Source organism: Callithrix jacchus, chromosome 22 (assembly GCF_049354715.1).
Source record: "Callithrix jacchus isolate 240 chromosome 22, calJac240_pri, whole genome shotgun sequence".
Taxonomy (NCBI): domain Eukaryota; kingdom Metazoa; phylum Chordata; class Mammalia; order Primates; family Cebidae; genus Callithrix; species Callithrix jacchus.
Window position 1 is genome coordinate 19271083 of NC_133523.1, and position 27849 is coordinate 19298931.

The window sequence follows — 27849 nt, forward strand, 5'->3', positions numbered from 1 at the left end:
TTACAGCAACCTCCGCCTCCTGGGTTCAAGCAATTCTCCTGCCTCAGCCTCCTGAGTAGCTCAGATTACAGGTGCACGCCACCACGTCGAGTTAATTTTTGTATTTTTAGTAGAGACAGTTTCACCATGTTGGCCAGGATAATCTCGATCTCCTGACCTTGTCATCCGCCCAACTCAGTCTCCCAAAGTGCTGGGATTATAGGCGTGAGCCACCGGGCCCTGCCTTCAACATTTTTAACATGTTAAATACTGTGCATTCAGTGAAGTGTTATCATACCACCACCTTTAACCTCTTACACCTTACCAAAGGGTATAGGTAAAAGATGGTCACAATATGCTATTTAATAACATAATGGATTAACATCTCTAGTGACTTTTCTGTGCCAGTGGCTTTCAGCTGCAAAGAAGTTAAGGAATATTTTTTCAATAGGTAAAATTTTTATTGTTTTTTATTGTTTAAATTTATTTTGACATCATTTTGAAAAATTTCTATGAAGTATTTCACTGCTAATGTCATGAGGTTACATTGTATCTGTAGATTATTTTGTGTAATAGAAATATTTAACAATAATGCAAGTTCATGAATAATTATCTTAGTATGTATTACTTAATTTATATTACGTCTTTTATTGTAAAATGTATTCTTCTAATAACCAATATGAATCTCACCAATAGGATTTCTTTTATGAATAGATAAGTTTGAAATGTTGTAAAAGGCGTATGTCACATGTTTCGGCTTTGTAGAGTTTCTCTCCAGTATGAATTATTTCATGTCTTTTAAGAACTGAGGACTAGTTAAGGGTCTTACCATATTTTTCACCCTTACAGGGTTTCTCTTCAGTGTGGATTTTCTTATGTTTAGTAAGATATGAATACTGGTTAAAGGTTTTGTCACATTCTCCACATCTGTATGGTTTCTCTCCTGTATGAATTCTCCTATGTCTAGTAAGATATGACGATAGGGTAAAGGCCTTGCCACATTTTTCACATCTGTAGGGTTTCTCTCCAGTATGAATTCTCCTATGTGCAGTAAGGTATGAGCATAGGGTAAAGGCTTTGCCACATTTTTCACATTTGTAAGGTTTCTCTACAGTATGAATTCTTTTATGATCAGTAAGGTATGATAATTTCTTAAAGTCTTTGCCACATTCTTCACATTTGTAGGGTTTCTCTCCAGTATGAATTATTTTATGATTACTAAGGTGTGATGATTGTTTAAAGGCTTTGCCACATACTTTACATTTGTGAGGTTTCTCTCCAGTATGAATTCTCTGATGTATAGTAAGAACTGAGTACTTGCAAAAGGCTTTGTCACATTCTTCACATTTGTAGGGTTTCTTTCCTGTATGAATTCTCCTATGTCTAGTAAGGTATGAGAATAGAGTAAAGCCTTTGCCACATTCTTCACATCTGTAGGGTTTCTCCCCTGTATGAATTCTCCTATGTCTAGTAAGGTATGAGAATAGGGTAAAGCCTTTGCCACATTCTTCACATCTGTAGGGTTTCTCTCCCGTATGAATTCTACTATGTCCAGTAAGGTGTATGTGTCGGTTAAAAGCTCTGCCACATTCTTGACATCTGAAGGGTTTCTCTGCAGTGTGAATTCTCTTATGTCTAGTAAGGAGCGATGACCGGGTAAACGCTTTGCCGCATTCTTCACATTTGTATGGTCTCTCTCCTGTATGAAACTTCTTATGATTAGTAAGGTTTAAGGAGTGTTTATAAGCTTTGCCACATTCTTCACATTTGTAGGGTTTCTCTCCAGTGTGAATTCTCTTATGCGTAGTAAGGCTTGCCTGTTGGTTAAAAGCTCTGCCACATTCTTGACATCTGTAGGGTTTCTCTCCAGTGTGAATTCTTTTATGTCTAGTAAGGTATGAGGATAGAGTAAAGCCTTTGCCACATTCTTCACATTTGTAGGGTTTCTCTCCAGTATGAATTCTTTTATGATTAGTAAGGTAGGAGTACTGGTTAAAAGCTTTTCCACATTCCTCACATTGGTAATAATTCTCTCTAATATGAATTCTTTTATGTTGACTTAGGTGTAAAAGCATGTAAAATGATTTGCCACATTTTTGACATTTGAAAGGTCTCTTTCCAGTAGGTCTTGTCTTCTGTCTATTTGAATTTAAGAATTTATGAAAGACTTTCACATGTTTATCATATTGAAATATTTTGCTTCTGTTAGTTTTCAAACACTGGTTTAGTTCATTATAACCTTCCTTGTGCACATTAAACGTATTCACTCTTTTACAGCCTTTTCGTAACTGTAAATCCTTATGTCCACATTTTCCATTTTCTCTCAGTGTTACTTTTTGAAAAGAATCTTTTATTCCCAGCTTTGGCCAAAGGTCTTGGCCAAAATGAGAACACAGAACTGAAAGAAATAAAAATAACAAATTACTTCACTTACTAGACTCAGATAAATATATGCTACAATTCTAACCTGTACATTATTATTATTATTATTATTATTATTATTATTTTCAGACACAGTTTCGCTCTTGTTACCCAGGCTGGAGTGCAATGGCACGATCTCACTTCACCGCAACCTCCGCCTTCTGGGTTCAGGCAATTCTCCTGCCTCAGCCTCCTGAGTAGCTGGGATGACAGACACGCGCCACCACGCCCAGCTAATTTACCTGTAACATTATAAAAACTACATGAAGAAGATAGTATATAAAAATACAAGAGGCCCTAGTTTTTTATAGACATTTATATGTAACAAAAACTAACCAAAATACTTCTGAGAGAAAATGATAAATGAGCTAAGTGTTTCAAGTGACCAAGTGAGCACTAAAGCCACATAAAAGGAGGAAATAAAAGGAAAAGGGGAGTTTGTTACATTTACCCAGCATTAGTCTTAAATTTATTTTTTCTGTTCCCTGCCCCTCCCCCCACAGTCCCTTAAATTTTAAGTATAAAGCAAATAACTTTAGACAGGCCAGGCGTGGTGGATCACCTGAGGTCAGGAGTTGAAGATCAGCCAGACCAACATGGTAAAACACCATGTTTAAAAAAAAAGAAAGAAAGAAAATTTTAGACAAAACACCTTTTAAGAACATGTCTCAGAGACTCTCAGAATCTCTGACCCGGACAATTGTTCAAAGTAGGCCAGGAGAAAGCCATGTTATAAAGATGCCAGGAGAAAGCCATATTATAAAGATTGAAACAGGTTAACTTTTTTTAATGTTCAAATTTTAATAAAAGATTACAACGTTAAAATAAGGCAATGTCGTTTCAACAAAAATAAAAAATTTTCAGAAAGATTAAAAATTGATGTATAATTTTAAAAACTGAAAATAAATTTAAATAATACTCAATTAAACTGTGAACACAGAGAAGTATAGAAAATTAGAAAACTCAAAATAACAAAAATATTGAAAATATTAGAAAACCAGGTCAGGCACACTGGCTTAGGCCTGTAATCCCATCACTTTCGTAGGCCAAGGCGGGCATATCACGAGATCAGGAGATCGAGACTATCTTGGCAAACATGGTGAAACACTGTCTTTACTAAAAATCCACAAATTAGCTGGGTGTGGTGACAGGGGCCTATAATTTCAGCTGCTTGAGAGGCCAAAATAAGAGAATCGCTTGAACCAGGGAGGCAGAGATTGCAGTGAGCCAAGATTGCACCACTGCACTCCAGCCTTGTGACAGACCAAGACTTAATTTAAAAAATGAAAGAAGAAAGAAAAACAGAAAAGAGGTAAAAATATAAAGAGGAATAACTAAAAAACCTTTTAAAAAATGATACAAAGAAGCTCAACAAACTAGGATGTAGACTAACATGTATCAAACAGATCTGTAAGCACAATTTAAAAAGTCAGAGAACAGAGGATCTTAGAAGCTGCAAGGTAAAACTGACCTGTAGGCTGGGTGTGGTAGAGCCCATGTATGTAAACCCAGCGTGTTGGGAGAACGAGGCAGGTGGATCGCCTGGGGTCAGTAGTTTAAGACCAGACTATGCAACATGAGGAAATGCCATCTCTACTAGAAATACAAACTTAGCCAGGAGTGGTGGTGTATCCCTGTAATATTGGCAATTAAGGCTAAGGCAGGAGAAATGCTTGAACTCAGGAGGCAGAGGTTGCAGTGAGACAAAATTGTTCCATTGCACACCAACCTGGGCAACAAAAGCAAAACTCCACTCCACAAAAAATGAAAATAGAAACAACTTAAAAATGTACCAATACATGGAAATAAAGAAACACACTCATCAGCATGTTCCTGTTCAAAGATGGAAATATTCTTAAATGCTCATAACGCTCAATGTAATGTACAGATTTAATGAAATGTTTTTCAATTTTTTTTTTCATTTTTGAGCAAATAGAAATAGCAACCTCAAAAGTATATGGAATCTCAAGAGACAATGAAGTACCCAACAGTCTTCCAAAAAAGAACCAATAATAAAGGCATTACAGTTTCTGATTTGAACACACATTACAGGCCAGGCACAGTGTGAATACCTGTAATACCAGCACTTTGGGAGGCTTAGGTGGGTGGATCGCCTGAGGTTGGGAATTCAAGACCAGCCTGGCCAACATGCTAAAATCCTGTCTCTATTAAAAATTCAAAAAAATTAGTTGAGCATAGTCATGGGCACCTATAATCACAGCTATTTCGGAGACTGAGGCATGAGAGTTGCTTGAACCCAGGAGACAGAGGTTGCAGTAAGCCAGGATGACACAACTGCACTCCAGCCTGGATGATGGGATGAGACTAAGTTTTATAAGAAAAAAAAAAAGACAAAGAAAGAAAGAAAAACACATTATAAAGCTAGAGAATTAAAAGAATCTTGGGGTAGAGCACAGTCACTCATGCCTGTAATCCCAACATTTTTGGAGGTCAAGACAGGAGAATCACTTTGAAGTCAGGAGTTTGAAACCAGCCTGGTCAACATGGTGAAACGCCCTATCTCCTAAATAGACAAAAATTTGCCAAGCAGGCTGGCAGATGCCTATAATCCCAGCTCCTCAATTGGCAAGGGCAGAAAAATAACTTGAGCCCAAAAGGCAGAGGTTGCAGTTAGCCACAATCATGCCATTCATCCCACTCCAGCCTGGGTCACAACCCAGAGCAGCCACAGGGGCTCTCGGATGACGACATTATGAGGGACAGTGGGTCCGATCAGGATTTGAACTGAGTAGGGGTGCGGGCTTTTACACAGAGTAAAACTCTATCTATAAAAAAAAAGAAAAAAAGAAAAAGGAAGACATTAAAAAAAACACAATTCAGCATGGCGCAGTGGCTGATGCCTATAATCACAGCACTTTGGGAGGCCGAGGCGCTTGGATCACGAGGTCAAGACATCGAGACCATTCTGGTCAACATGGTGAAACCCCGTCTCTACTAAAAAAAAAAAAAAAAATTAGCTGGGCATGGTGGTGCATGCCTGTACTCCCAGAAACTAGGAAGCTGAGGCAGGATAATTGCCTGAACCCAGGAGGCAGAGGTTGCAGTGAGCGGAGATCCTGCCATTGCACTCCAGCCTCGGTAACAAGAGTGAAACTCCATCTCAAAACAAAAAAACAAAAAAACCACAATTCAGTATCAGTATAATCATAACATGAACGAATAAAACAGGCAGCACAGATATAAACTATTATGTACATACTAATATGAAGAGTTATTGGCATACCCATAATGATCGCAGCATTATTACTGAAAGCCAATAGGTAAAAGCAATTCAAAGTTCTGTAACCGAATTATGCAGTAGATACAAATTTAAAATATAAAAATACTCTTTTATCACACAGAATTTTATAAGCAGGATATATTCTAACAACTATAAAGATAAATTTTGACATTATACCAAAGGAAGTGAGTCAGCCACAAAAAGACAGAGATTATATGAAATATATGAAGCAGTTACACACTTAGAAAAAGAAAACAGAATGGCAGTGTTTGGAAATTCTGAGAAAATCAAAAATTTGTTGTAGTTGAATGTGTATTAAGATTAAGGTTTGCAAAATGAAAACACTGTAGAGATATGTTGCATAACATTGTCAATATAATATGAGAGAACAAAATATTAAAAAATATGTGATACCCTGGCACGGTGGCTCAAGCCTGTAATCACAGCACTTTGGGAGGCCGAGGCGGGTAGATCATGAGGTCAAGAGATCGAGACCATCCTGGTCAACATGGTGAAACCCCGTCTCTACTAAAAATACAAAAAAATTAGCTGGGCATGGTGGCGCATGCCTGTAGTCCCAGCTACTCAGGAGGCTGAGGCAGGAGAATTGCCTGAACCCAGGAGGCGGAGGTTGCGATGAGCCGAGATCGTGCCATTGCACTCCAGCGTGGGTAACAAGAGCAAAAGTCCATCTCAAAAAGAAGAAGAAGAAAAAGCAAAAACCATATATTTGATAACAAATTTTGTTGTGTTTTTGGTAATTAAAAATAATACCTAAAAAAATTCAGAGTTATGACAGTTTAAATATTATCTTTAAATCCCAAAGTGTTTCTCCCACACAAAAATAATACTGATTAACTATAGGCATTCAAAGTAGGTGTTCTGAAATCTAGGATAAATTAAAAAAAAAAAAAAAATTAGGAGGATTTTTTATGCCTACCAACCTAGATAAGACTGAAAAACCGTTTACAACAAACATACATAAAAAATATACAACTTATTTAATTAAAAAAACAGGAATAATACTTATAGGAAGAAAAACACTTCGATGTAATAATATTGGTAGTAGATATACAGCTGATTCATAGTTGATTTTGCTCAACACTGTCTTAAATTGTGCAGAGTTAAACAACTTCATACACAAGTATAATATAAACCAAAACGGCCCAGCGTGGTGGCTCACACCTATAATCCCAGCACTTTGAGAGGCCGAGGCAGGTGGATCACAGGTCAAGAGATCGAGACCATCCAGGATAACATGGTGAAACGCCGTCTCTACTAAAAATACAAAAAATTAGCTGGGCATGGTGATGAGTGCCTATAGTCCCAGCTACTCAGGAGGATGAGGTGGGAGAATTGCCTGAACCCAGGAGGCCCAGGTTGCGGTGATTTAAGATCATGCCATTGCACTCCAGCCTGTGTAACAACAGCGAAACTCTGTCTCAAAACAAAAAATATATCTATATCTATATCTATATCTATATATATATATATATAAAACAAAAGAAGAAAACACAATTAACTGGTTTGAGGCGGAATACCCTGAATTATATAACACAAAAATATAATCTGGCAAAACAAAATTAAAATATAAAATGTAAAACTTATACACCATTAAGTACATCAACATATTCAGAAAAGAAATCTTACAAGAAGAATATAAAGAAAAAGTAATACCCAGGTAACTTGAAGACAAAAAGAGACTGAGAACTTCCCAATTTTTGATGTAAAAAAAAAAAAAAATATATATATATATATATCTCCTAACCACTAATATTTATTCAGAATTATTTCACTTCAAATACAAGATAAAAATAAAGACTGTCCAAAATAGAAGCTCAGGATATTTATTACAACTAGCACGGTCTTATAAGAAAGGTTACATAGTGGTCAAACACAGTGGGTCATGCCCATAATTCTGCAGCTTTGGGAAACCAAGGCAGTCAGATCACTTGAGACAAGGAGTTCAAGAACAGTCTGAGAGGCCAGGCGTGGTGGCTCACGCCTATAATCCCAGCATTTTGGGAGGCCGAGGCAGATGGATCACGAGGTCAAGAAATCGAGACCATCCTGGTAAACAAGTTGAAACCCCATCTCTACTAAAAATACAAAAATTAGCTGGGCATGGTGGTGCATGCCTGTAGTCCCAGCTACTCGGGAGGCTGAGGCAAGAGAATGGCTTGAACCCAGGAGGCAAAGGTTGCGGTGAGCCAAGATCAGGCCATATCACTCCAGCCAGGGTCACAACAGAGAAACTATGTCTCAAAAAAAAAAAAAAAAAAAAAAGAATAGTCTGAGAAACACTGACTCTGCATATTAAACAGAACGTGGTGCTGGACAGCATAATGAAACCATACATAAATATAAAGCCCTCTATTAAATGTAAATATACAGAAACACATGGAATGTTTTACTATCATAATGGCGGTGCATAAAATCCTTAAGCACAAAGACTAATCACATCATTAAACAAGATCAACAAGTCTCCAATATAACCAGTTAGCACCATAAAGGCAAATTAACACAAAACAATATTAACCTTTAATGTAAATGGGCTAAGTGCCCCAATTAAAAGACACAGAATGGCAAGGTAAATAAAGAGTCAAGACTCATTGGTGTGCTTTATTCAAGAGACCCAACTCATATGCAAATACACACATAAGCTCAAAATAAAGAAAAGGGGAAATTTTACAAACAAAATAAAATAAGAAAAAAAGCTAGCTTTGCCATCACAGTTTCTAATGAAACAAATTTTAAACCAACAAAGATAAAAAAAGGCAAGAGTGGCTGGGTGCGGTGGCTCACACCTAAAATCCCAGCACTTTGGTAGGCTGAGGCGGTTGGATCACGAGGTCAAGAGATCGAGACCATCCTTGTCAACAAACTGAAACCTCATCTCTACTAAAAATACAAAAAATTGGCCAGGTGGGTGACATGTGCCTTTAGCCAGCTATGCAAGAGGCTGAGGCAGCTGAATTGTTGAAACCCAGGGGCAGAGGTTTTATTGAGCCAAGATCTCACCATCACATGCCAACCTGGGTGACAGAGTAAGACACTGTCTCAAAAAAAAAAAACCAAAAAAACAAAACCTCCGTTTCAAGCGTGGTGGCTCACATCTGTATCTCAGCACTTTGGGAGGCCAAAGTGGGCAGGTCACGAGGTCAGGAGCTTGAGGACCAGCCTGGGAAACATGATGAAACCCCGTCTCTACTAAATATACAAAAATTAGCCGGGGGTGGTGGTGGGTGCCTGTAATCCCAGCTACCTGGGAGGCTGAGGCAAAAGAATCACTTCAAACTGGAAGGCAGAGGTTGCAATGAGCCTGGATTGTGCCCCTACAGTCCAGCCTACTTGAAAGAGTGAAAATTTGTCTTCAAAAAACAACAAAATAACAAAAAAAATTCACAACCACAAAACCACATGGAACTTGAACAACCGGCTCCTGAATGACTTCTGGGTAAACAAAGAAATTAAATCAGAAATCATGAAAATCTTTGAAACCAATGAGAAAGATAGAAAAGGTGGGACTTTTCCTTAATTTACTCTATGAGGTCAGCATCATTCTGATAAAAAAACCTGACAAAGATATTACAAATAAAGAAAACTTAAAGCCAATCATCTCTGATAAACAGCTATGTGCCTGATTGGACGGTTTCCAGCCCAATGTCCCTGATTGGATAATGTTTAAGATCCTAGGGCAGCCAGAGAGAAAGGTCATGTTACCCACAAAGGCAAGCTTATCAGACTTACAGCAGATCTCTCAGCAGAAACTCTACAAGCCAGAAGAGAGTGGGGGCCAATATTCAACATCCTCAAAGAACAGAACCTTCAGCCCAGAATTTCATAACCAGCCAAACTAAGCTTCACAACTGAAGGAAAAATAAAATCTATTATGAACAAGCAAGAACTCAGAGATTTTATTACCACCAGGCCTGCTTTACAAGAGCCTCTGAAAGAAGCATTACACACAGAAAGAAACAACCAGTATTAGCCTTTCTAAAAATACACCAAAAAGTAAAGAGCACCAACATAAAGAAGAATTTACACCAACAAATGGATAAAACAGCCAGTCAACATCAAATGGCAGTAACCCTAAATTTAAATTGACTAAATTCCCAATCAAAAGACACAGCCAAAACCCAACAGCATGTTACATCCAGACCTGTTTCACATGCAAGGATACACAAAGACTCAAAACAAAGGGATGGAGAAAGATTTACCAACCAAATGGAGAGCAAAAATAAATAATAAATAAATAAAAAGCAGGAGTTGCAATTCTTGTATCTGATAAAATAGATTTTAAAGCAACGAAGATATAGTGGTAAAAGGATCAATGCAACAACAAGAGCTAACGATACTAACACCCAGATACATAGACTTAGACACAATGAGACAGAAAATTAATAAGGATATCAAGGACTCAAACTCAGATCCCGAACTAGTAAACTTAATAAATATTTATAGAGCCCTCCACTTCAAATACACAAAATATACATTCTTGTCAATACCACATCACACCTACCCATTAGTTTAAATGAAACATTGATTGGCCATTATTAATACCCAATTTGTTTCAAAATAAAGCAATATTTCCATTTACTCTCCCTCTTTCTTCCTCTCCTTTACTTATTATTTTTTTTCTTTCCTTCTCTCAAATCAACTTGTAAACCTCCAGATCCAGGTCGGCAATGTCTCTTTCATTGCTTGATTTCCTTTCTTCCCTTCCCTCCTTCCCTCCCTCCCTCCCCGCTTCCTCCCTTCCTTCCTTTCTTCATCCCTTCCTTCCTCCCTACCATCCTTCTTCACTTCCTTCCTGCCTTCCTCCCCCCCCCCAAAAAAAAAAAAAAAAAAGAAGCCAGGTTCCTTTAATGAACCTGCTCTCATTTTAATTAATGGAGTGAAAACTTTCTGATTATCAAACAGATGGTGCCAAGGCATTTATGAGGAACTTGCCTCCATGACCTAAACACTTCCCAGCAGGTTCCACATCCAAAACTGACTTAGGATTACATTGTAGCATCAGGTTTGCAGAACACGGACTTCCAAACCATACCATAGACCAACTAGGCTTCACAGACATGTACAAAACTTTCCACTCAAAAGCCAAAGAATACGCAATATTATTCATTGCACTAGATGTATTCTGTTACAAAATATAGCAAGTCTTATTAAAGAATACCAGCTGGGGTAGTGGCTAATACCTATAATCATAACAATTTGGAAGATGAAAGTGAGGAAATCACTTGGCGCCAGAAGTTTGAGACCAGCCTAAATAACAGTGAGACCTTGTCCCTACAAATAATTAAAAAATCAGCAAGGCATGGTTATGCATGTCGGTAGTCTCAGCTACTTGGGAGGCTTAGGTAAAAAGATCGTGTGAATCAGGAAGGCTGAGGTTTTAGTGAGCCAAAATTATGCCACTATACTGCACCCTGGGTGACAAGTTTGATCCTTTCTCAAAATAACAACAAATACATTTAAGACCAAAATCATACACTGTGTGTTTTCCTACCAAAAGTAAATGAAACTGAAAATTAAAAGCAAAAGAAAAGTGGCAAATCCAAGAATACATAAAAATAAAACACACAGGGTGAGTGTGGTGGCTCACACCTGTAATACTGGCATTTTGGGAGGCTGAGGCGGGAGGATTCTTCAGCCCAAGAGTTTAAAGTTAGCCTGGGCTAGGCTGGGTGCAGTGGCTCAAGCCTGTAATGCCATCACCTTGGGAAACTGAGGCAGGTCAGCAGTTTGAAACCAGTCTGGCCAATATGGTGAAACCCTGTCTCTACTAAAAATAGAAAAATTAGCTTGGCATAGTGGAGCAAGCCTGTAGTCCCAGATACTTTTGGGAGACTGAGGCAGAATAATCGCTTCAACTTAAAAGGCACAGAATGGAGTGATCCAAGATTGCACCACTACACTCCAACCTGGGTAACAGAGCGAGACTCCGTCTCAAAAAAAAAAAAAGCGGGGGGATGTAGACTGCAAACCACCATGGCATGTGTGTGCCTATGCAATAACCCTACAGGATGTGCACATGTACCCCAGAGCTTAAAGTACAATTTTTTAAAAAAAGAAAAAACAAAACAAAATAATTAAAGAAATTACCCTGGGCAATATAGAAAAGCTCTGTCTCCTAAAAATGAAAGAAAACTGAAACACACTCTTCATCATATACTTGCTCAAGAATCAAACAATTTAATTGTGTCAGGCACCTGTAATCCCAGCTACTCGGGAGTCTGAGGGAGGAGAACTGCTTGAAACCAAAACTCAAAGGTTGCAGTAAGCCAAGATTGCCCCACTGCACTCCAACGTGGATGAAGAACAAAATTCCGTCAAAAATAAACAAACAAACAAACAAATCACAATACCACAGTTCTATTACAGAAGTATTCTTTAACATTTTAAAATTTGCTTTTATTTTTTTTTTTTTTTGAGACGGAGTTTCGCTCTTGTTACCCAGCCTGGAGTGTAATGGCGCAATCTCGACTCACCGTGATCTCGACTCACCGCAACCTCCGCCTCCTGGGTTCAGGCAATTCTCCTGACTCAGCCTCCCGAGTAGCTGGGATTACAGGCACGCGCCACCATGCCCAGCTAATTTTTTGTATTTTTAGTAGAGACGGGCTTTCACCATGTTGACCAGGATGGTCCCGATCTCTTGACCTCGTGATCCACCCGCCTCGGCCTCCCAAAGTGCTGGGATTACAGGCTTGAGCCACCGCGCCCGGCTAAAATTTGCTTTTAAACTATATCTGGCAAAACATCCATGAAGAAGAAAAAAAAGACATCATACCTTTTGATTTTAAAACACATTAAAACCTATAGTAACCAAAACAGTGTGATACTGGTACAAAGGAAGATGAAAGAAAGAATGAAAGAAGAGAATAAAGGACCCAGAAATAAAGCCTTCTGTATATGATTACATGATCTTTCCTAAAGTTGCTATGAACACACAATAAAAATCATCTTCTCAAAAAGTGTTAAAAACTGAATATCAACATAATTTAAAAATAGACATTTTAAAAAACCAAATCTCTTATAAACATAGAAAAAATATAAAAAAGACATTATATGGGCCTAGGCACCATTTTCTTAGATATGACATTGAATGCATGAAGAACAAAGAAAATAAACAGAAAAATGTAACTATACTATACTTCAAATTTCTGCACGTTAAAAAAAATATTCAATTGAGTGAAAATGCCTTCTGGGAAGCAGGTGAAAATCTTTGCAAATCACATGTAATAGGAGTTCATGTTCAGTATAAACTCCTAAAACTGAACAATAAAGCAAAATAAATTTAGAAATGAGCAAAGCACTGAACAACATTTTATCAAAAAAATACACAAATACGCTGGGCGCGGGATCTAACACCCGTAATCCCAGCACTTTGGGAGGCCAACACAGGCAGATTGTGAGCTCGAGTTTGAGACCAGCCTGTCCAACATGGTGAAATCCCGTCTCTATTAAAAAATATATATATATACAAAAATTAGCCATGTGTGGTAGCATGCACCTGTAATTCCAGCTATTTGGGCAACTGAGGCAAAAGGATTGCTTGAACCTGGGAGGCAGAGGTTGCAGTGAGCTGAGATCATGCCACTGCATTTCAGCCTGGGCAACAGAGTGAGACTCCATCTCAAAAAAGAAAAAAAAAATACACAAATGGAATACAGCATTTGAAATAAAACATGAAATATTTTGGAGAGAAACACATACAAATAAAAAAACTGCCTCACACCCATTACGGTGACCACTAGAAAATGTTTAAAGACACCAAATCTATTCATGATTTAATAAAAATGAAACTCATGTTGATTGTTAGCAGGAAACCAAGACTCAGTCATCATTTAAAAATTTTATGTTTCTCAAATAATTAAAATGGACTTATCATCAAATACAGCAATTTTATTTATATATCTATAGTCCAAATATGCAATAGAAGACATGGAAGATATATTTGAACATCCGTATTTATTGGACCCATATTCACAAAAGACAAAAGGCTGAAGCAACTCAGATGTCTCTTGATTTATAAACAAAAATGTAACATATACATACAGTGGAATATTATTCAGTACTTTTTATTTGTTTTTAAAGCTACTACAAATCACTGTTATTCAGTATTGACAAAGAAAATTCTGTCACATTTTTAGGTAAACATTGCAAATATTATATCACCTATTATATAAACCAGTAATGAAGTGATGAATACTGTATGATTTCACTTACATGTATTAAGTAGTCATACATACAAAAACAGAAATTGGAAGGGCGTTTGTCAAGGGCTGGGGAGAGGGCAAATGGATTGTTGTTACTTAATGAGTATTTGCTTTTAGGTTCACGAGATGTAAAACTTTTAGAAGTTTTTTTCCTAACAATGTGAATATACTTAACATGCCTGAAATGTAAAACTTCTGACAACACAGGGTCTCACTCTGTCACTCAAGCTAAAGTGAAGTGGCACAAGTAAGGCTCACTTTAGCCTCAAACTGCCAGGCTCAAGTAATCCTCCTCTCTCCATCTCCCAAGTATCTGGAGCCACAGGTGCATACCACAATGCCTATTTTTTTAATATCTTTTTGTAAAGAAGAAATATTTATATGTTGCCCAGGCTGGTCTTAAACTTTTAAGCTCAAGTGAACTTCCTGTCTTGGCCTCTGAAATATCTGAAACAAAAGATGTGAGCCACCTACATATCTGACCCTGAAATGTACCCTTAAGTAGATTTAAGATGCAAAATTTCATGTTTTTACACTTTTCTAAAGGAAAAACTGCAAAAAATACAGATTCATAAATGTTTTCAGAAATTACCTTCACACCACAGACATGTTTCTCTTACACAAAGAAATATGTATTCATCATTAAATACATGGTGAAAATAAGAAATGGTAAAAATTTTTCCATGATTATTTGCTTATACAGGATAAAACAACCACTGAAAATCACCTAACAAAGAATATATACAAGTTACGCTATAACCAATATTGGGGTCATATTTATAGATAAACAAACAAACATATCTAATCTGTGATGGACATATGGCTATCTTTTTTTAAAAATTTATTTTATTATTATTTTTTTAAAGAAAGATGGGGGAGAGAGGTGAAGGGACGGAGGGAGAGAGACAGAGGGAGAGAGACAGATATATATTGTTAAATTCTGGAGTGCAGTGTTATCATCCTAGCTCACTCACTGCAGTCTGGACACTCCTTGGCTCAAGATTCTTCCACCTCAGCCTCCAGAGTACCTGGGACCACAGGCACGTGGCATTCTGCCCAGATTTTTTTTTTTTCTTAAGAGACCATGTTGGTCAGGCTGCTCTCAAACTCCCGACCTCAGGTGATCCGCCTGCCTCAGCCTCCCAAAGTGCTGGGATTACAGACGTGAGCCACCGTGCCTGGCGACATATGGCTTTTAATTAAACCTCATATTGACTTAAAGTATACACACAGAATTGCCAATTGACTAAAATTAAAACACATAAGAAAAAACAAAAAACACAATAAGCTGATGTTAAGAAACCTACACTAAAAAAACCACTAATATGAAACTGCACAGCAATAAAAAACATGTTCACTCATAATATCTGGTATGCAACATTAATGTACCATTAAACAATTTCTCTAACTATAGTATTTCACTGTAACTGTACTCATAAAAGGCAGGTATTTTGAATCATCGACATGCACTGTGTGGCAGTAAAATTTCAGAGAGCATTCAGTATAATTATAAACAAAATATTCAAAGGAGAAACTTTTAATAAATAAGCATCAAAAAAAAAAAAAAATGAGTGGCCAGGCGCAGTGGCTCACATCTGTAAGCCTGGCACTTTGCGAGGCTGAGACAGGCAAATCACCTGAGGTCAGGAGTTGAAGACCAGCCTGGCCAACATGGTGAATCCCCGGTTTCCAATAAAAATACAAAAAACTTCACTGGGCATGGTGGCGGGCACCTGTAATTAAAACTACTTAAGAGGCTGAGGCAGAAGAATCACTTGAACTGGGAAGGCAGAAGGTTAGCCTGGACAACAAGAGTGAAACGCTATCTCAAAAAAAAAGAAAAGAAAAAAAAAAAAAGAAAAGATAACTTTTATGTTTTAAACCATAAGCTATTTGTACACAAAATAAAATGGCTGTAATGAAACTTTAGAAGCAACGAATAGCCTTACACTGCTAAATATAAAAAATATATTTTTTCAAAATATATTTAAAACCTCTGATATATTAAACAAATATTTAGCAATAAATTATATTATCATTTAGACATATGCTAAAACAGGCAGGGAAAAATCCTGGTTTTTTTTTTTTTTTTTTGCCTGAAGAAAATTTAAATTTATAAGTAACTATTTTATTACACATGGAGTGTCTACCAATTATCTTAATTATTTTAGGCATTACATGTACATTCTGGCATACTGTCCTAAATGTCCTAATCTAGAATTACAGATCAATTTAAAATAGAAGATAGAAAATAAAAATGTATAGCAAGAGAAACATCAGTAGGATAAAAAAATGAAAACAGCTATATTTGCTTATCCCTCCCTCAACAAGAAAATGCCTCATCCATTTCTTAAATAAATGCCTTATGAGGGAGTCAAGCATCATGGCTCAAATCTGTAATGACAACTACATGGTACATAGAGGTTGAAGAACTGCTTCAGGCCTGGACTTCAAGACCAGCCTGGGTAATAAAGCAAGACCTTGTCTCCAGTATAAACGCCTTTAAGAGAGCTTTGAGATTTAGGGAGAGAGTTGTGAAACTCTGCTGAAGCCCAACATTGAGGAGTGTTCCTTTTCAGAGGGCAGGTCCTCATTCATGTGGGAAACTACAGGGCCCCTGATCTTGGCTACAGATACAGAAATGGCCCAGCCAACTTGGTCTCGCTGAGAATACTAAAGTTACTCTGAAGCCATCTCAAACTCCCCGCAGTTACAGTTTGGGAGATAATTCTGAAGTTACTCTGAAACCATCTCAAACTCCTCCCAGTTACAGTTTGGGAGAGGTCCTGGCATTCCTGAGACCTGGAGGAAGATACCCATTTGTAGCCATGCAGGCAGGCCTATAGACCTTGATCTTTACTGTGGTCCCTGAAGCAGGTCACTGACTCAGTTCCAGTTCCATGGGGAACCGTTCATGGCCTATTCTGTCTATACAGAAACCCAGAAATTTTCTCTGGTACTCAGTGAAAGCCGTACTCATTCACATCCTGATATAAAGGCCGTTTTATATGGACCTGACTGTAGAAACCTACTCTAGTGCCTGCTCCACATGTAAAAGTCCTGAAGAATATTCAATTAAAAAAAACAAAACACACTGGGAATTACAACTACCTAAGCCCCTTGTAACAAGCCAACTAAATGTGGACCCTAGTGCAGACGCAGAAGCCTTGTGACCAAGTTACAACCCAATTCACTACAAACCCCGGAGGCATTTTAGAACCCTGAGAAGCCAACAAAAGATCTTTACCTCCTGAAATCAGTGTATGCAAACTTGAGGAGTTGTTTGTTTTCACAGACACCAATATAAAACTATATTGTGTCCATTGTCAATGCTTCTATTTTAACACATCACTGGAAATATGTGGCAAAATAATGAATAAAAAGCATATTTTTTTATTCATTGAAATTGAAGACAAATTAGTAAAAAGTTGTTTGAGGAATAACCTTATACATAAAAAACTATAGATAGCTGGGTGTGGTGGCGCAAGTCTGTAATCCCAGCACGTTGGTAGGCCGAGGTGGGCGGATCACAATGTCAAGAGATTGAGACAATTCTGGCCAACATGGTGAAATCTGTCTAATAAAAATACAAAAATCACCTGGGCATGGTGGCACGCATCTGTAGTCCCAGCTATTAGGGAGGCTGACACAGGAGAATCACCCCCACCCAGGAGGCAGAGGTTGCAGTGAGCCAGGATCCAGCCACTGCACTGCAGCCTCTGACAGAGTAAGATTCCATCTCAAAAAAACAAACAAACAAACAAAAAGAACAGAAAAAAGAGAGTATATTGAAATTTGCCTAAACTAATAAATATACTCATTAAATTGACAAAATACAAGATTAACAGAAATGTACCAGTTACTGTTTTATACGCTTAAAACAAGCTATTGGATACAACAGAAATAAAAAATCTTTTGTTTTGTTTTTTGAGACTGAGTCTTGCTCTGTGGCCCAGGCTGGAGTGCAATGGCACAATCTCAACTCACTGCAACTTCTGCCTCCCAAGTTTAAGTGATTCTCCTGCTTCAGACTTCTGAGTAGCTGGGATTATAGGAGCCCACCACCACTCCTGGTTAAATTTGTATATTTTCAATAGAGATCATATAGGCCAGACTGATCTCAAACTCCTGAACTCAAGTGATCCACCTGCCTTGGCCTCCAAAAGTGCTGAAATTACAGGCCTGAGGTGCCAGCCGAGAAAACAATCCCTTTTAAAATAGAATTAAAATCCTGAATTTCATTTTTTTTTTAATTTTTTTTTTCTTTTTAGAAAGAAAAGGAAAAAAGAAAGGAGTGAAGAAGAGGAAGAAAAAGAGGGAGAGAAAATGGGAATATTGCTTTATTCTAAAAATGGGTATTAATAATGGCAGATCAATATTTTGTGTATTTAAAGTGGAGACTGTATATTTTGTGTATTTGAAATGGAGAGCTCTATAAATATTTATTAAGTTTACTTGTTCCGGATCTGAGTTCAAGTCCTTGTTGTCCTCATCAATTTTCTGTCTCGTTGACTCTAAATTTCTTTATAGGTCTTATGTACTTAAGAACTTTTTTTTTCAAAGTTCTTAGGGTGTTAGGGTCGTCAGCTCTTATCATTGCATTGATCCTTTTACCACTATATCTTTGTTCCTTTGAAATCTATTTTATCACATGCGAGAATAGCAACTCCTGCTTTTTATTTATTTATTTATTTTTGCTCTCCATTTTGTTGGTAAGTCTTTCCCCATCCCTTTGTTTTGAGTCTTTGTGTATGTTTGGATGTGAAATGGGTCTGGATGCAGCATACCGTTAGGTTTTGGCTCTATCTTTTGATTCGGGGATTTAGTCGACTTAAATTTAGGGTTACTGCCATTTGATGTTAACTGGCTGTTTTATCCATTCGTTGATATAAATTCTTGTTTATGTTGATGCTCTTTACCTTTTGGTATATTTTTAGAAAGGCTAATACTGGTTGTTCCTTTCTCTCTGTAATGCTTCTTTCAGAAGCTTTTGCAAAGCAGGCCTGGTGGTAATAAAATCTCTGAGTACTTGCTTGTTCATAAAAGATTTTATTTTTCCTTCAATTGTGAAGCTTAGTTTGGCAGGATATGAAATTCTGGGCTGAAAGTTCTGTTCCTTAAGGATGTTCAATATTGGCCCCCACCTTCTTCTGGCTTGTAGGGTTTCTGCTGAGAGATCTGCTGTAAGTCTGGTACGCTTCCCCTTGTGAGTAACCTGACCTTTCTCTCTGGCTGCCCTTACTATTTTCTCCTTGGTTTCAACCCTGGTGAATCTAACGATTATGTGCCTTGGAGTTGCTCTTCTAGAGGAATATCTTTGTGGTGTTCTCTGTATTACCTGGGGTTGAATATTGTTCTGCTTTGCTAAATTGGGAAAGTTTTCCTGAATACTATCCTAAAGAATATTTTCAGCTTGAATTCATTCTCTCCGTCGCATTCAGGTACACCGATCAAATGTAAATTAAGTCTTTTCACATAGTACCATACTTCTTGGAGACTTTGCTCATTCCTTTTTATCCTTTTTTCTCTATTCTTGTCTTCTCATTTTATTTCATTAAGTTGGTCTTCGACCTCTGATATCCTTTCTTCTGCTTGATCAATTCGAGTGTTTAAACCTGTCCATACGTCTCAGAGTTCCAATATTATATTCTTCAGTTCCATTAATCCACTTACATTCCTCTCTAAATTGTCTATTCTCATTAGGATTTCGTCAAACCTTTTTTGAAAGTTCTTAGTTTCTTTACACTGGGCTACAACATGTTCTTTTAACTCACAGAAGTTTCTTATTATCCACCTTCGGAAGGCTGAATTTCTAAGAATTTAACCAAAGAGGCAAGAAATCTTTACAATGAAAGATATAAATCAATAAAAGAGGCCGGGTGAGGTGGCTCACCCCTGTACTCCAGCACTTTGGGAGGTTGAGGCAGCAAAGGGGGATTGTCTGAAGTCAGGAGTTTAAGAATAGCCTGGCCTACATGGTGAAATCCCATCTCTACTAAAAATACAAAAAATTAGCTAGAGGGGTAGCAGGTGCCTGTAATCCCAGCTACCCAGGAGGCTGAGACAGAAGAATGGCTTGACCCTGGGAGGTGGAGATTGCAGCGAGCCAAGATTGCACCACTGTACTTCAGTCTGGGCAACAAGAGTGAAACTCTGTCTCAAAAAAAAAAAAAAAACAATCAATAAAAGAAATTAGAGAAGACATAACTTTTAAAATATTTCATATTTATGTATTCAAAGAATAAATATTTTTCAAGTACCATGTACTCTAAAGTAATCTATATATTCAACAAACTTCCTATCAAAATTCCAGTAGCATTGTTTTCACAGCAGTAAAAAGTACATTTCTAAAATTTACAAGAAACTACAATATACTTCAAATAGCCAAAGCAATCCTGAGGAAAACAACAATGCAAAGGGGCAGTTATAATTTATACTTTCTAATTTCAAACTATATTTCAAGAATATAGTAATAAAAACTGGATGGAATGTGCAGAAAATTAACATAAAAACCCATAGAGGCTGGGCATGGTGGCTTATGATTGTAATTCCAGCAATTTGGGAGGTAGAGGTGGGTGGATCACCTGAGGTCAGGAGTTCAAGACCGACCTGATCAACACGAAAAAACCCCATCTATTAAAAATACAAAATCAGCCAAACATTACGGTACGTGCCTGTAATCCCAGCTACTCGAGAGGCTTAGGCAGAAGAATCACTTGAACCTGGGAGGCAAAAGTTATGGTGAGCTGAGATTGCTCCACTGCACTCCAGCCTTGGTGACAGAGGGAGACTCTGTCTCAAAAACAAAAACAAAACAAAACAACAAAAACAGACCACGACAAGTACACAGTTTAGACATCATACAAAAAGAGAACTAAAAAAGTAATTTAAAATAAAGTTTCTCAAAATCATGCAGATATCTGTATGATGCCACAAAACGATAAGAAACCAGTCAGATCGTATAGTGTTTTATATGCCATGAAGAGGATTTTGGCTCTCACTGTAAACCTGAAGGAAGATCAATGTAGGAAAACTAGACTCATTTGAGAATTTGAAAGCATAAGAGAGAAGATGGCCCTATGTGAGAAAACAACAACAAAACAAGCAAACGCCTCAGGCTTCCCAGAAACTATCTGCTTTGGAACACAACTTCCCAAATCACATTGTAGGGACTGGCTTTTCTTTTTCTTTTTTTTATCTTCCAACTTTTGAACTATGTCAACTGTTTCATTCATTCTCACCTACCTGGGGGTGTGGCTGCCATACTGTGTCTCTTCATATTCCAGGGATCTTTTCCTTGCTGCAGAAAAGTGATCGGATCTGCCTTAGAGACAGCAATACCTGCTTTATTAAAAATAAATTACATGAATCTTTCTCAGATTCTCTAATTACCAACCTCTACCGTGCTTAGTAAAGAGATGTCGTAGAATATTCTAGAAATAATCCCAAAATACTATTTAATGACAGAAAGTTCTTAACATTTAGAAAATATTTTAAATTAATAGGTTCTTAATTTCACTACCCAGTACTTATGAGTCAAAAAGTAGTGGTGGCAAGCCGATTTTTACATGGGGGTGACAATATTTTATACCATGAAATTTCTGAAATTACTACTCCTCTGCAGTGAACAATACAGACCAACTCAGGAATGTAAAAGGTTCAGGCCAAGATAAACCATCTCGAAGAAGTTTTTTCTACATGAACCATTCCTCAAGATTTTTTGAAAACAAGGATTAGAAATTCATTTATGGAAAGCATAAATTACCAAAAATTATTATATAAAAATAGAGAAATGAAACCTTTAGGGTATATGAGGAATTGTGTATTAAAGTTATTCTCACCCAAGAAGGCCAGGTTCCTGTAGTTCTCTAACATCACTTTTCTATACAAATCCTGCTGAGCAGTGTCCAGGCATTGCCACTCCTCCAGAGAGAATTCTATGGCCACATCTCTAAATGTCAACGGCCCCTGAAAAACACACACACACACCAACAGACACACAGATTTACAAATGTCCATTAGCAGAATTTATCATTTAAGGTTAACTAAGAGAGTAAAGAAAATTAGATCAAACTTATACGAATGAATGAAATTATCTATCAATTTTTAACAAAAAAATATTCTCTAATGTATTCTCTAACTCTGAGAGAAGAGACTGGTATAAGCTTCACAAAACCAGTGTGTACGTATACATATATGAATGCTACTTTCATGAATAATAATGTATAAAACTAAAGGCATAAACACAAACATGTACATTTTTAGTTCTATATTTGCATCACAAAGAATGAGCTGTCCACACCTTTCAGACAAAGAAGACACGTTGAGTTAGAAGGCACCTCTTAAGACTCAGTGAGGTGGCTCACACCTGTAATCCCAGCACTTTGGGGGCCGAGGCAGGCAGATCATGAGGTCAAGAGTTCGAGACCAGCCTGGCCAGCATTATGAAACTGTCTCTACTAAAAATACAAAAAAATTAGCAGGCATGGTGGCAAGCGTCTGTAGTCCCAGCTACTCGAGACTGCACCCCAGCCTGGGTGACAAAGCAAGACTCAATCCAAAAATAAAATAAATTTTTAAAATACCTCTTAAATTTTAATATGTAAATTAAACTGAAGATCTTGTGCAGATTTTTTTTAAGAAGATACGAAATAAAGTCTGAGTCTCTGAATTTTTAACAATCTCACTAGCAATACCATGTGTTTGGCCCAAAAAGAAAAGAGTAAGTGGAAAAGCCTGTGTTTTACCCAGGTTTTTTTGTTCTGTAAACAAAGATCAAAAGACTCTTCAATTTCTAAAGACTGAGATAATGAAAACAAAACCTATGAAAAGAAGGCAGCTACCAGATTAAATTTGATAGTTTATGCACAGCTCTTCTTTAGCTACATAAATACAGATAGTTAATAATCAGAATAAAAATAAGAAACTCAATAGTGAAATAAATGTCTCAGAGCTCTTTAAGTCAATTTTAACATGAACTGCACTAGGACAACGTTTGATGATGTGCTGATGCATAGAGAAGAACACAACATCACTGCTGAGATATTGCCCCTCAAAAAGCAAATTATAGTCTGAATTTAACCATAAAGAGAAATCAGTTTCATGCAGAGTTCAAGATGTAGTATTAGGGGTTGAAGGGCAAAAAAAAAAAAAAAAAAAAAAAAAAAAAATGCAGTGTCTTCTATGTTCTGTAATGTTTAATACCAACTTAAAGTAGTCTTTCTTTATCACTTTAGAGAGCAGGTATCTTTTTTTTTTTTTTTTTTTTTGAGACAGAGTTTCGCTTTTGTTACCCAGGCTGGAGTGCAATGGCACGATCTCGGCTCACCACAACCTCCTCCTGAGTAGCTGGAATTATAGGCACGCGCCACGATGCCCAGCTAATTTTTTGTATTTTTAGTAGAGACGGGGTTTCACCATGTTGACCAGGATGGTCTCGATCTCTTGACCTCGTCATCCACCCGCCTCAGCCTCCCAAAGTGCTGAGATTACAGGCATGAGCCACTGCACCCGGCAAGAATAGCATCATTCTGATACCAAAACCTGGCAGAGAGAACAACAGAAAACTTCAGGCCAATATCCTTGATGAACACTGAAGAAAATATTCTCAACAAAATACTGGCAAACCAAATCCACAAGAATATCAAAAAGCTCATCCAGTGTGATCAAGTAGACTGCATCTCTGAGATGCAAGGTTGTTTCAACATATAAATATCAATAAATGTAATTCATCACAAACAGAACTAAAGAGAAAAGCACAATACTATCTCAATAGATTCTAAAAAGAAGCTTTCAATAAAACTTAACATCCTTCATGTTTAAAACCCTCAACAAACTAGGCATTGAGGGTACATACTTGAAAATAATCAGTCATCTATGACAAACTTACAACCAAAATATTGAACGTACACAAGCTGGAAGCATTTTCTCCTTGAAAACTGGCACAAGACAAGGATGTCCTCTCTCAAAACTCCTATTCAGCATACAATTGGAAGTCCTGGCCAGAGCAATCAGAAAAAAGATGAAAACAAAAGGCATCCGGGCTGGGCACAGTGGCTCACGCCTGTAATCCCAGCACTTTGGGAGGCCCAGGCGGGTGGATCATGAGGTCAAGAGATAGAGACCATCTTGGTCAACATGGTGAAACCCCGTCTCTACTAAAAATACAAAAAATTAGCTCGGCACGGTGGCGCTGCCTGTAGTCCCAGCTACTTGGGAGGCTGAGGCAGGAGAATGGCTTGAACCCAGGAGGCGGAGGTTGCCGTGAGCCAAGATCGCGCCATTTTACTCCAGCCATGGGTAATTAGAGCGAAACTCCATCTCAAAACAACAAAAAAAAAAAAAACAGAAAAAAGAAAAGAAAAGAAAAGATAAGGCATCCACCAGGAAGAGAGCAAGTCAAACTATCCCTTTGTGCAGATGAAAAGATTCTGTACCTTCAAAACCCTATAGTCTATGCAGAAAAGCTCTTTAAACTGATAAACAACTTCAGCACGGCCGGGCGCGGTGGCTCAAGCCTGTAATCCCAGCACTTTGGGAGGCCGAGGCGGGCGGATCACGAGGTCAAGAGATCGAGACCATTGAAACCCTGTCTCTAATAAAAATACAAAAAAGTAGCTGGGCATGGTGGCGCATGCCTGTAATCCCAGCTACTCAGGAGGCTGAGGCGGGAGAATTGCCTGAACCCAGGGGGTGGAGGTTGCGGTGAGCCGAGATCATGCCATTGCACTCCAGCCTGGGCGAAACTCCGTCTCAAAAAAAAACAAAAAATAAAAAACTTCAGCAACAGGATGCCAAATAAGTAGCATCCCTGAGGCGGAGGTTGCAGTGAGCTGAGATCGCCACTGCACTCCAGCCCAGGCAACAGAGAGTCTCTCTCAAAAAAATAATTAATAAAGAAGTAGCATCCCTGTTCATCACCAACATCCAAGCCAAAAGCCAAATAAAAAACATAATCTTATTCAAAATTACCACAAAAACAATAGAACATGAATACAGCTAACTATGGAGGTGAAAGATCTCTATGACAAGAATGACAAAACGCTGCTTGAAGAAGTCAGAGATGATGCAAACAGATGAAAAAAAAAAAAACATTTATGCTCAAGGATAGAAAATATCAGTATTATTAGAACAGCCAAACTGCCCAAAGACATTTACCAATTTATTGCTATTTCTATCAAACTACCAGAATCAGTGTTAACAAAACTAAAAAATAACTACTTTAAAATTTATATGGAGCCAAAATGAGCCTGAATAGCCAAGGCAATTTTAAACAAGAAGAACAAAGCTGGCGGCATTACATTACCCCACTTCAAACCACACTCACTAGAGGGCTACGGTAACCAAAGCAGCATGGTACTGGCACAAAAACAGACCCATAGACAAATAGTCTATGAGCAGAGAATAGAGAGCCCAGAAATAATGCCACACACCTCCAACCATCTGATCATTGACAAATCTGACAAGAGGAATGTGAGAAGAATTCCCTAGTTAATAAATGTGCTGGAATAGCTAGCTAGCACTATGTAGAAGGTTGAAATTGTTTCCTCCCTGATAATACATATAAAAATTAAATGAACATAAAGACTTAAATGCAAAACTTAACATTATTTTTTAAATCTGGAAGATAAATAACCAAGAAAATACCCTTCTAAGCATAGGAACGGGAAAAGATTTTCTGAGGAAGATAACAAAAGGAATTGCAACAAAAGCAAAAATTGACAAATGGAGCCTAATTAGACTAAAAAGCTTCTTCACAGCAAAGGAAACTATCAATGGAGTAAACAGATCACATACCAAATAAACAAAAATAATTGCAAACTATGTTCCTGACAAAGGTTTAACATCCACAATTCATAAAGAAGTTAAGTCTGCAAAACAAAAAAAAACTTTATTAAAACGCATAAAACATGAACAGATGCTTTTCCAAAAAAAGACAAACATGTGGCTAACAGGCATGTGTAAAACAGGCTTACCACTAATTCCTAGAGAAATGAAAAAGAAAAAAAAAAGCCACAGTGAGACACCATCTCACACCAGTCAGCATGGCTGTTGTTAGGAAGTCAGTAACAGGCCGGCACCGTAATCCCAGCACTTATGGAGGCCAAGGCAGGCAGACCACTTGAGGTCATGAGTTTGAGAGCAGCCTGGCCAAAATGGAGAAACCCCATCTTTACTAAAAATACAAAAACTGGCTGGGCACAGTGGCTCACGCTTGCAGTCTCAGCACTTTGGGAGGCTGAGATGGGCGGATCACAAGGTCAGGAGTTTGAAACCAGCCTGGCCAATGTGGTGAAACCACATCTCTAATAAAAATACAAAAATTAACTGGGAATGGTGGCCGGCGCCTGTAGTCCCAGGTACTTAGAAGGTTGAGGCAGGAGAATCACTTGAACCCAGGTGGTGGTGAAGGCTGCAGTGAGCCAAGATTGTGCCACTGCACTTGTCTGGCTGACAGAGCAAGACTCCATCTCAAAAAAAAAAAGAAAAAGAAAAAGAAAAAACAATCAGTCAGGCTTGGCCGGGCACATCTGCAGTTGACAGAGTGAGACTCTGTCTCAAATACAAGTGTCAATAACAGATGCTGGCAAGGTCGCAGAGAAAACGAAATGTTTATACACTGATGATGGAAGCGTAAATTGGTTCAAACGCTCTGAAAAGCAGTGTGGCGATTCCTCAGAGAACTGAAACAGAATTACTATTTGACCAAGAAACCTTCAAATTGGGTATGTACCCAAAGAAATATACATTATTCTACCATAAAGACACATGCACATCCATGTTTATTACACCACTGCTTGCAGTAACAAAGACATAGACTGGGCGCAGTGGCTCATGCCTGTAATCCCAGCACTTAGGGAGGTCGAGGCAAGCAGATCACCTGATGTCAGGAATTTGAGACTAGCCTGGATCAGCATGGCTGATCTCAAAAAAAAAAAAAAAAAAAAACCCATCTCTATGAAAAATGCAAAAATTAGCTGGGTGTGGTGGCATGCGCCTGTAGTCCCAGCTACCTGGGAGGCTGAGGTGAGAGAATCACTTGAGCCCGGGAGGTGGAGGTTTCAGTGAGCTGAGACCATGCTATTGCACTCCAGCCTGGGTGACAGATGACACTGTCTCAAAACAAAATAAAACAAACCTTGGGATTCCCACAACCTTCCTCCAGTTTAATAATTTGATCAAGCTGCTCACAGAACTCAGCAAAACAATGTAGTTATATTTACTGGTTTGTTATTTAAAAAAATACAACCCAGGAAAAGTCAAATGGAAGAAATGTATATGACAAAGAAAAGAGGTGGGGGACGATGAAGCACATACATAATCTGGGTAAACAGCTGTGATTAGTACAATTTTTCATCTTTTCTGTTCTCTAGAAATAGCTTACAGAAAACAACACCCTTCCCATTATGACTTACATGGTGCTCCCTTTTCTTATTTATCACATAGCCAGACAAGACTCTATCAGAAGCATATTGAACCAGAGCAACTCCATTTTGAATAGGGGCTGAATAAAAATAAAGCTGAGACCCACTGGGCTGCATTCCCAGATGGTTAGGCATTCTAACTGATAAGATGAGATAGGAGGTCAGCACAAGATACAGGACATAAAGACCTGGCTGATAACACAGGTTGCAGTATAGAAGCTGGATAAAACCCATCAAAATTAACATGGTATGAAAATGACCTCTGGTTGTCCTCTCTGCTACACTCCCACAAGTTCTATGATAGTTTACAAATGCCATGACAATGTCAGGAAGTCACCTACAATGGTTTAAAAAGGAGAGGCATACATATTCCACCCCTTGTTTAGCATATAAATAACCATAAAAATGTGCAACCAGCAACCCTTAGGACTGCTCTGCCAATGGAGCCAGCCATTCTTTTATTGCCACAAGTTAAAACTCCTGATCAGAGGATATTAAACACACGTTAAAACGCCTCTAATTCAGAGGCTGAATTAACAATGATAGGGCACCACTGGGG

General features: G+C 38.0%; 1 protein-coding gene across 6 annotated transcripts in view; it reads right to left on the reverse strand.

The window, feature by feature from the left end:
- Positions 1-418: 418 nt before the first annotated feature.
- LOC100391102 (uncharacterized) overlaps positions 419-27849 on the reverse strand; it is a 31008-nt gene continuing 3577 nt past the window's right edge. The window contains exons 2-4 of one of the 6 annotated variants that reach the window (XM_078362033.1): positions 21708-21834; positions 21112-21166; positions 419-2377 (exon numbers count right to left, since the gene is read on the reverse strand). In XM_078362033.1, the coding sequence (XP_078218159.1) occupies positions 792-2377; positions 21112-21145 (1620 nt within the window). In that variant the 5' untranslated portion in view covers positions 21146-21166; positions 21708-21834 and the 3' untranslated portion in view covers positions 419-791. Of the gene's footprint in view, positions 2378-21111; positions 21211-21707; positions 21835-27849 lie in introns of all 6 variants that reach the window. The other 5 variants (XM_078362031.1, XM_035285552.3, XM_035285547.3 and 2 more) reach the window with 5 other exon arrangements.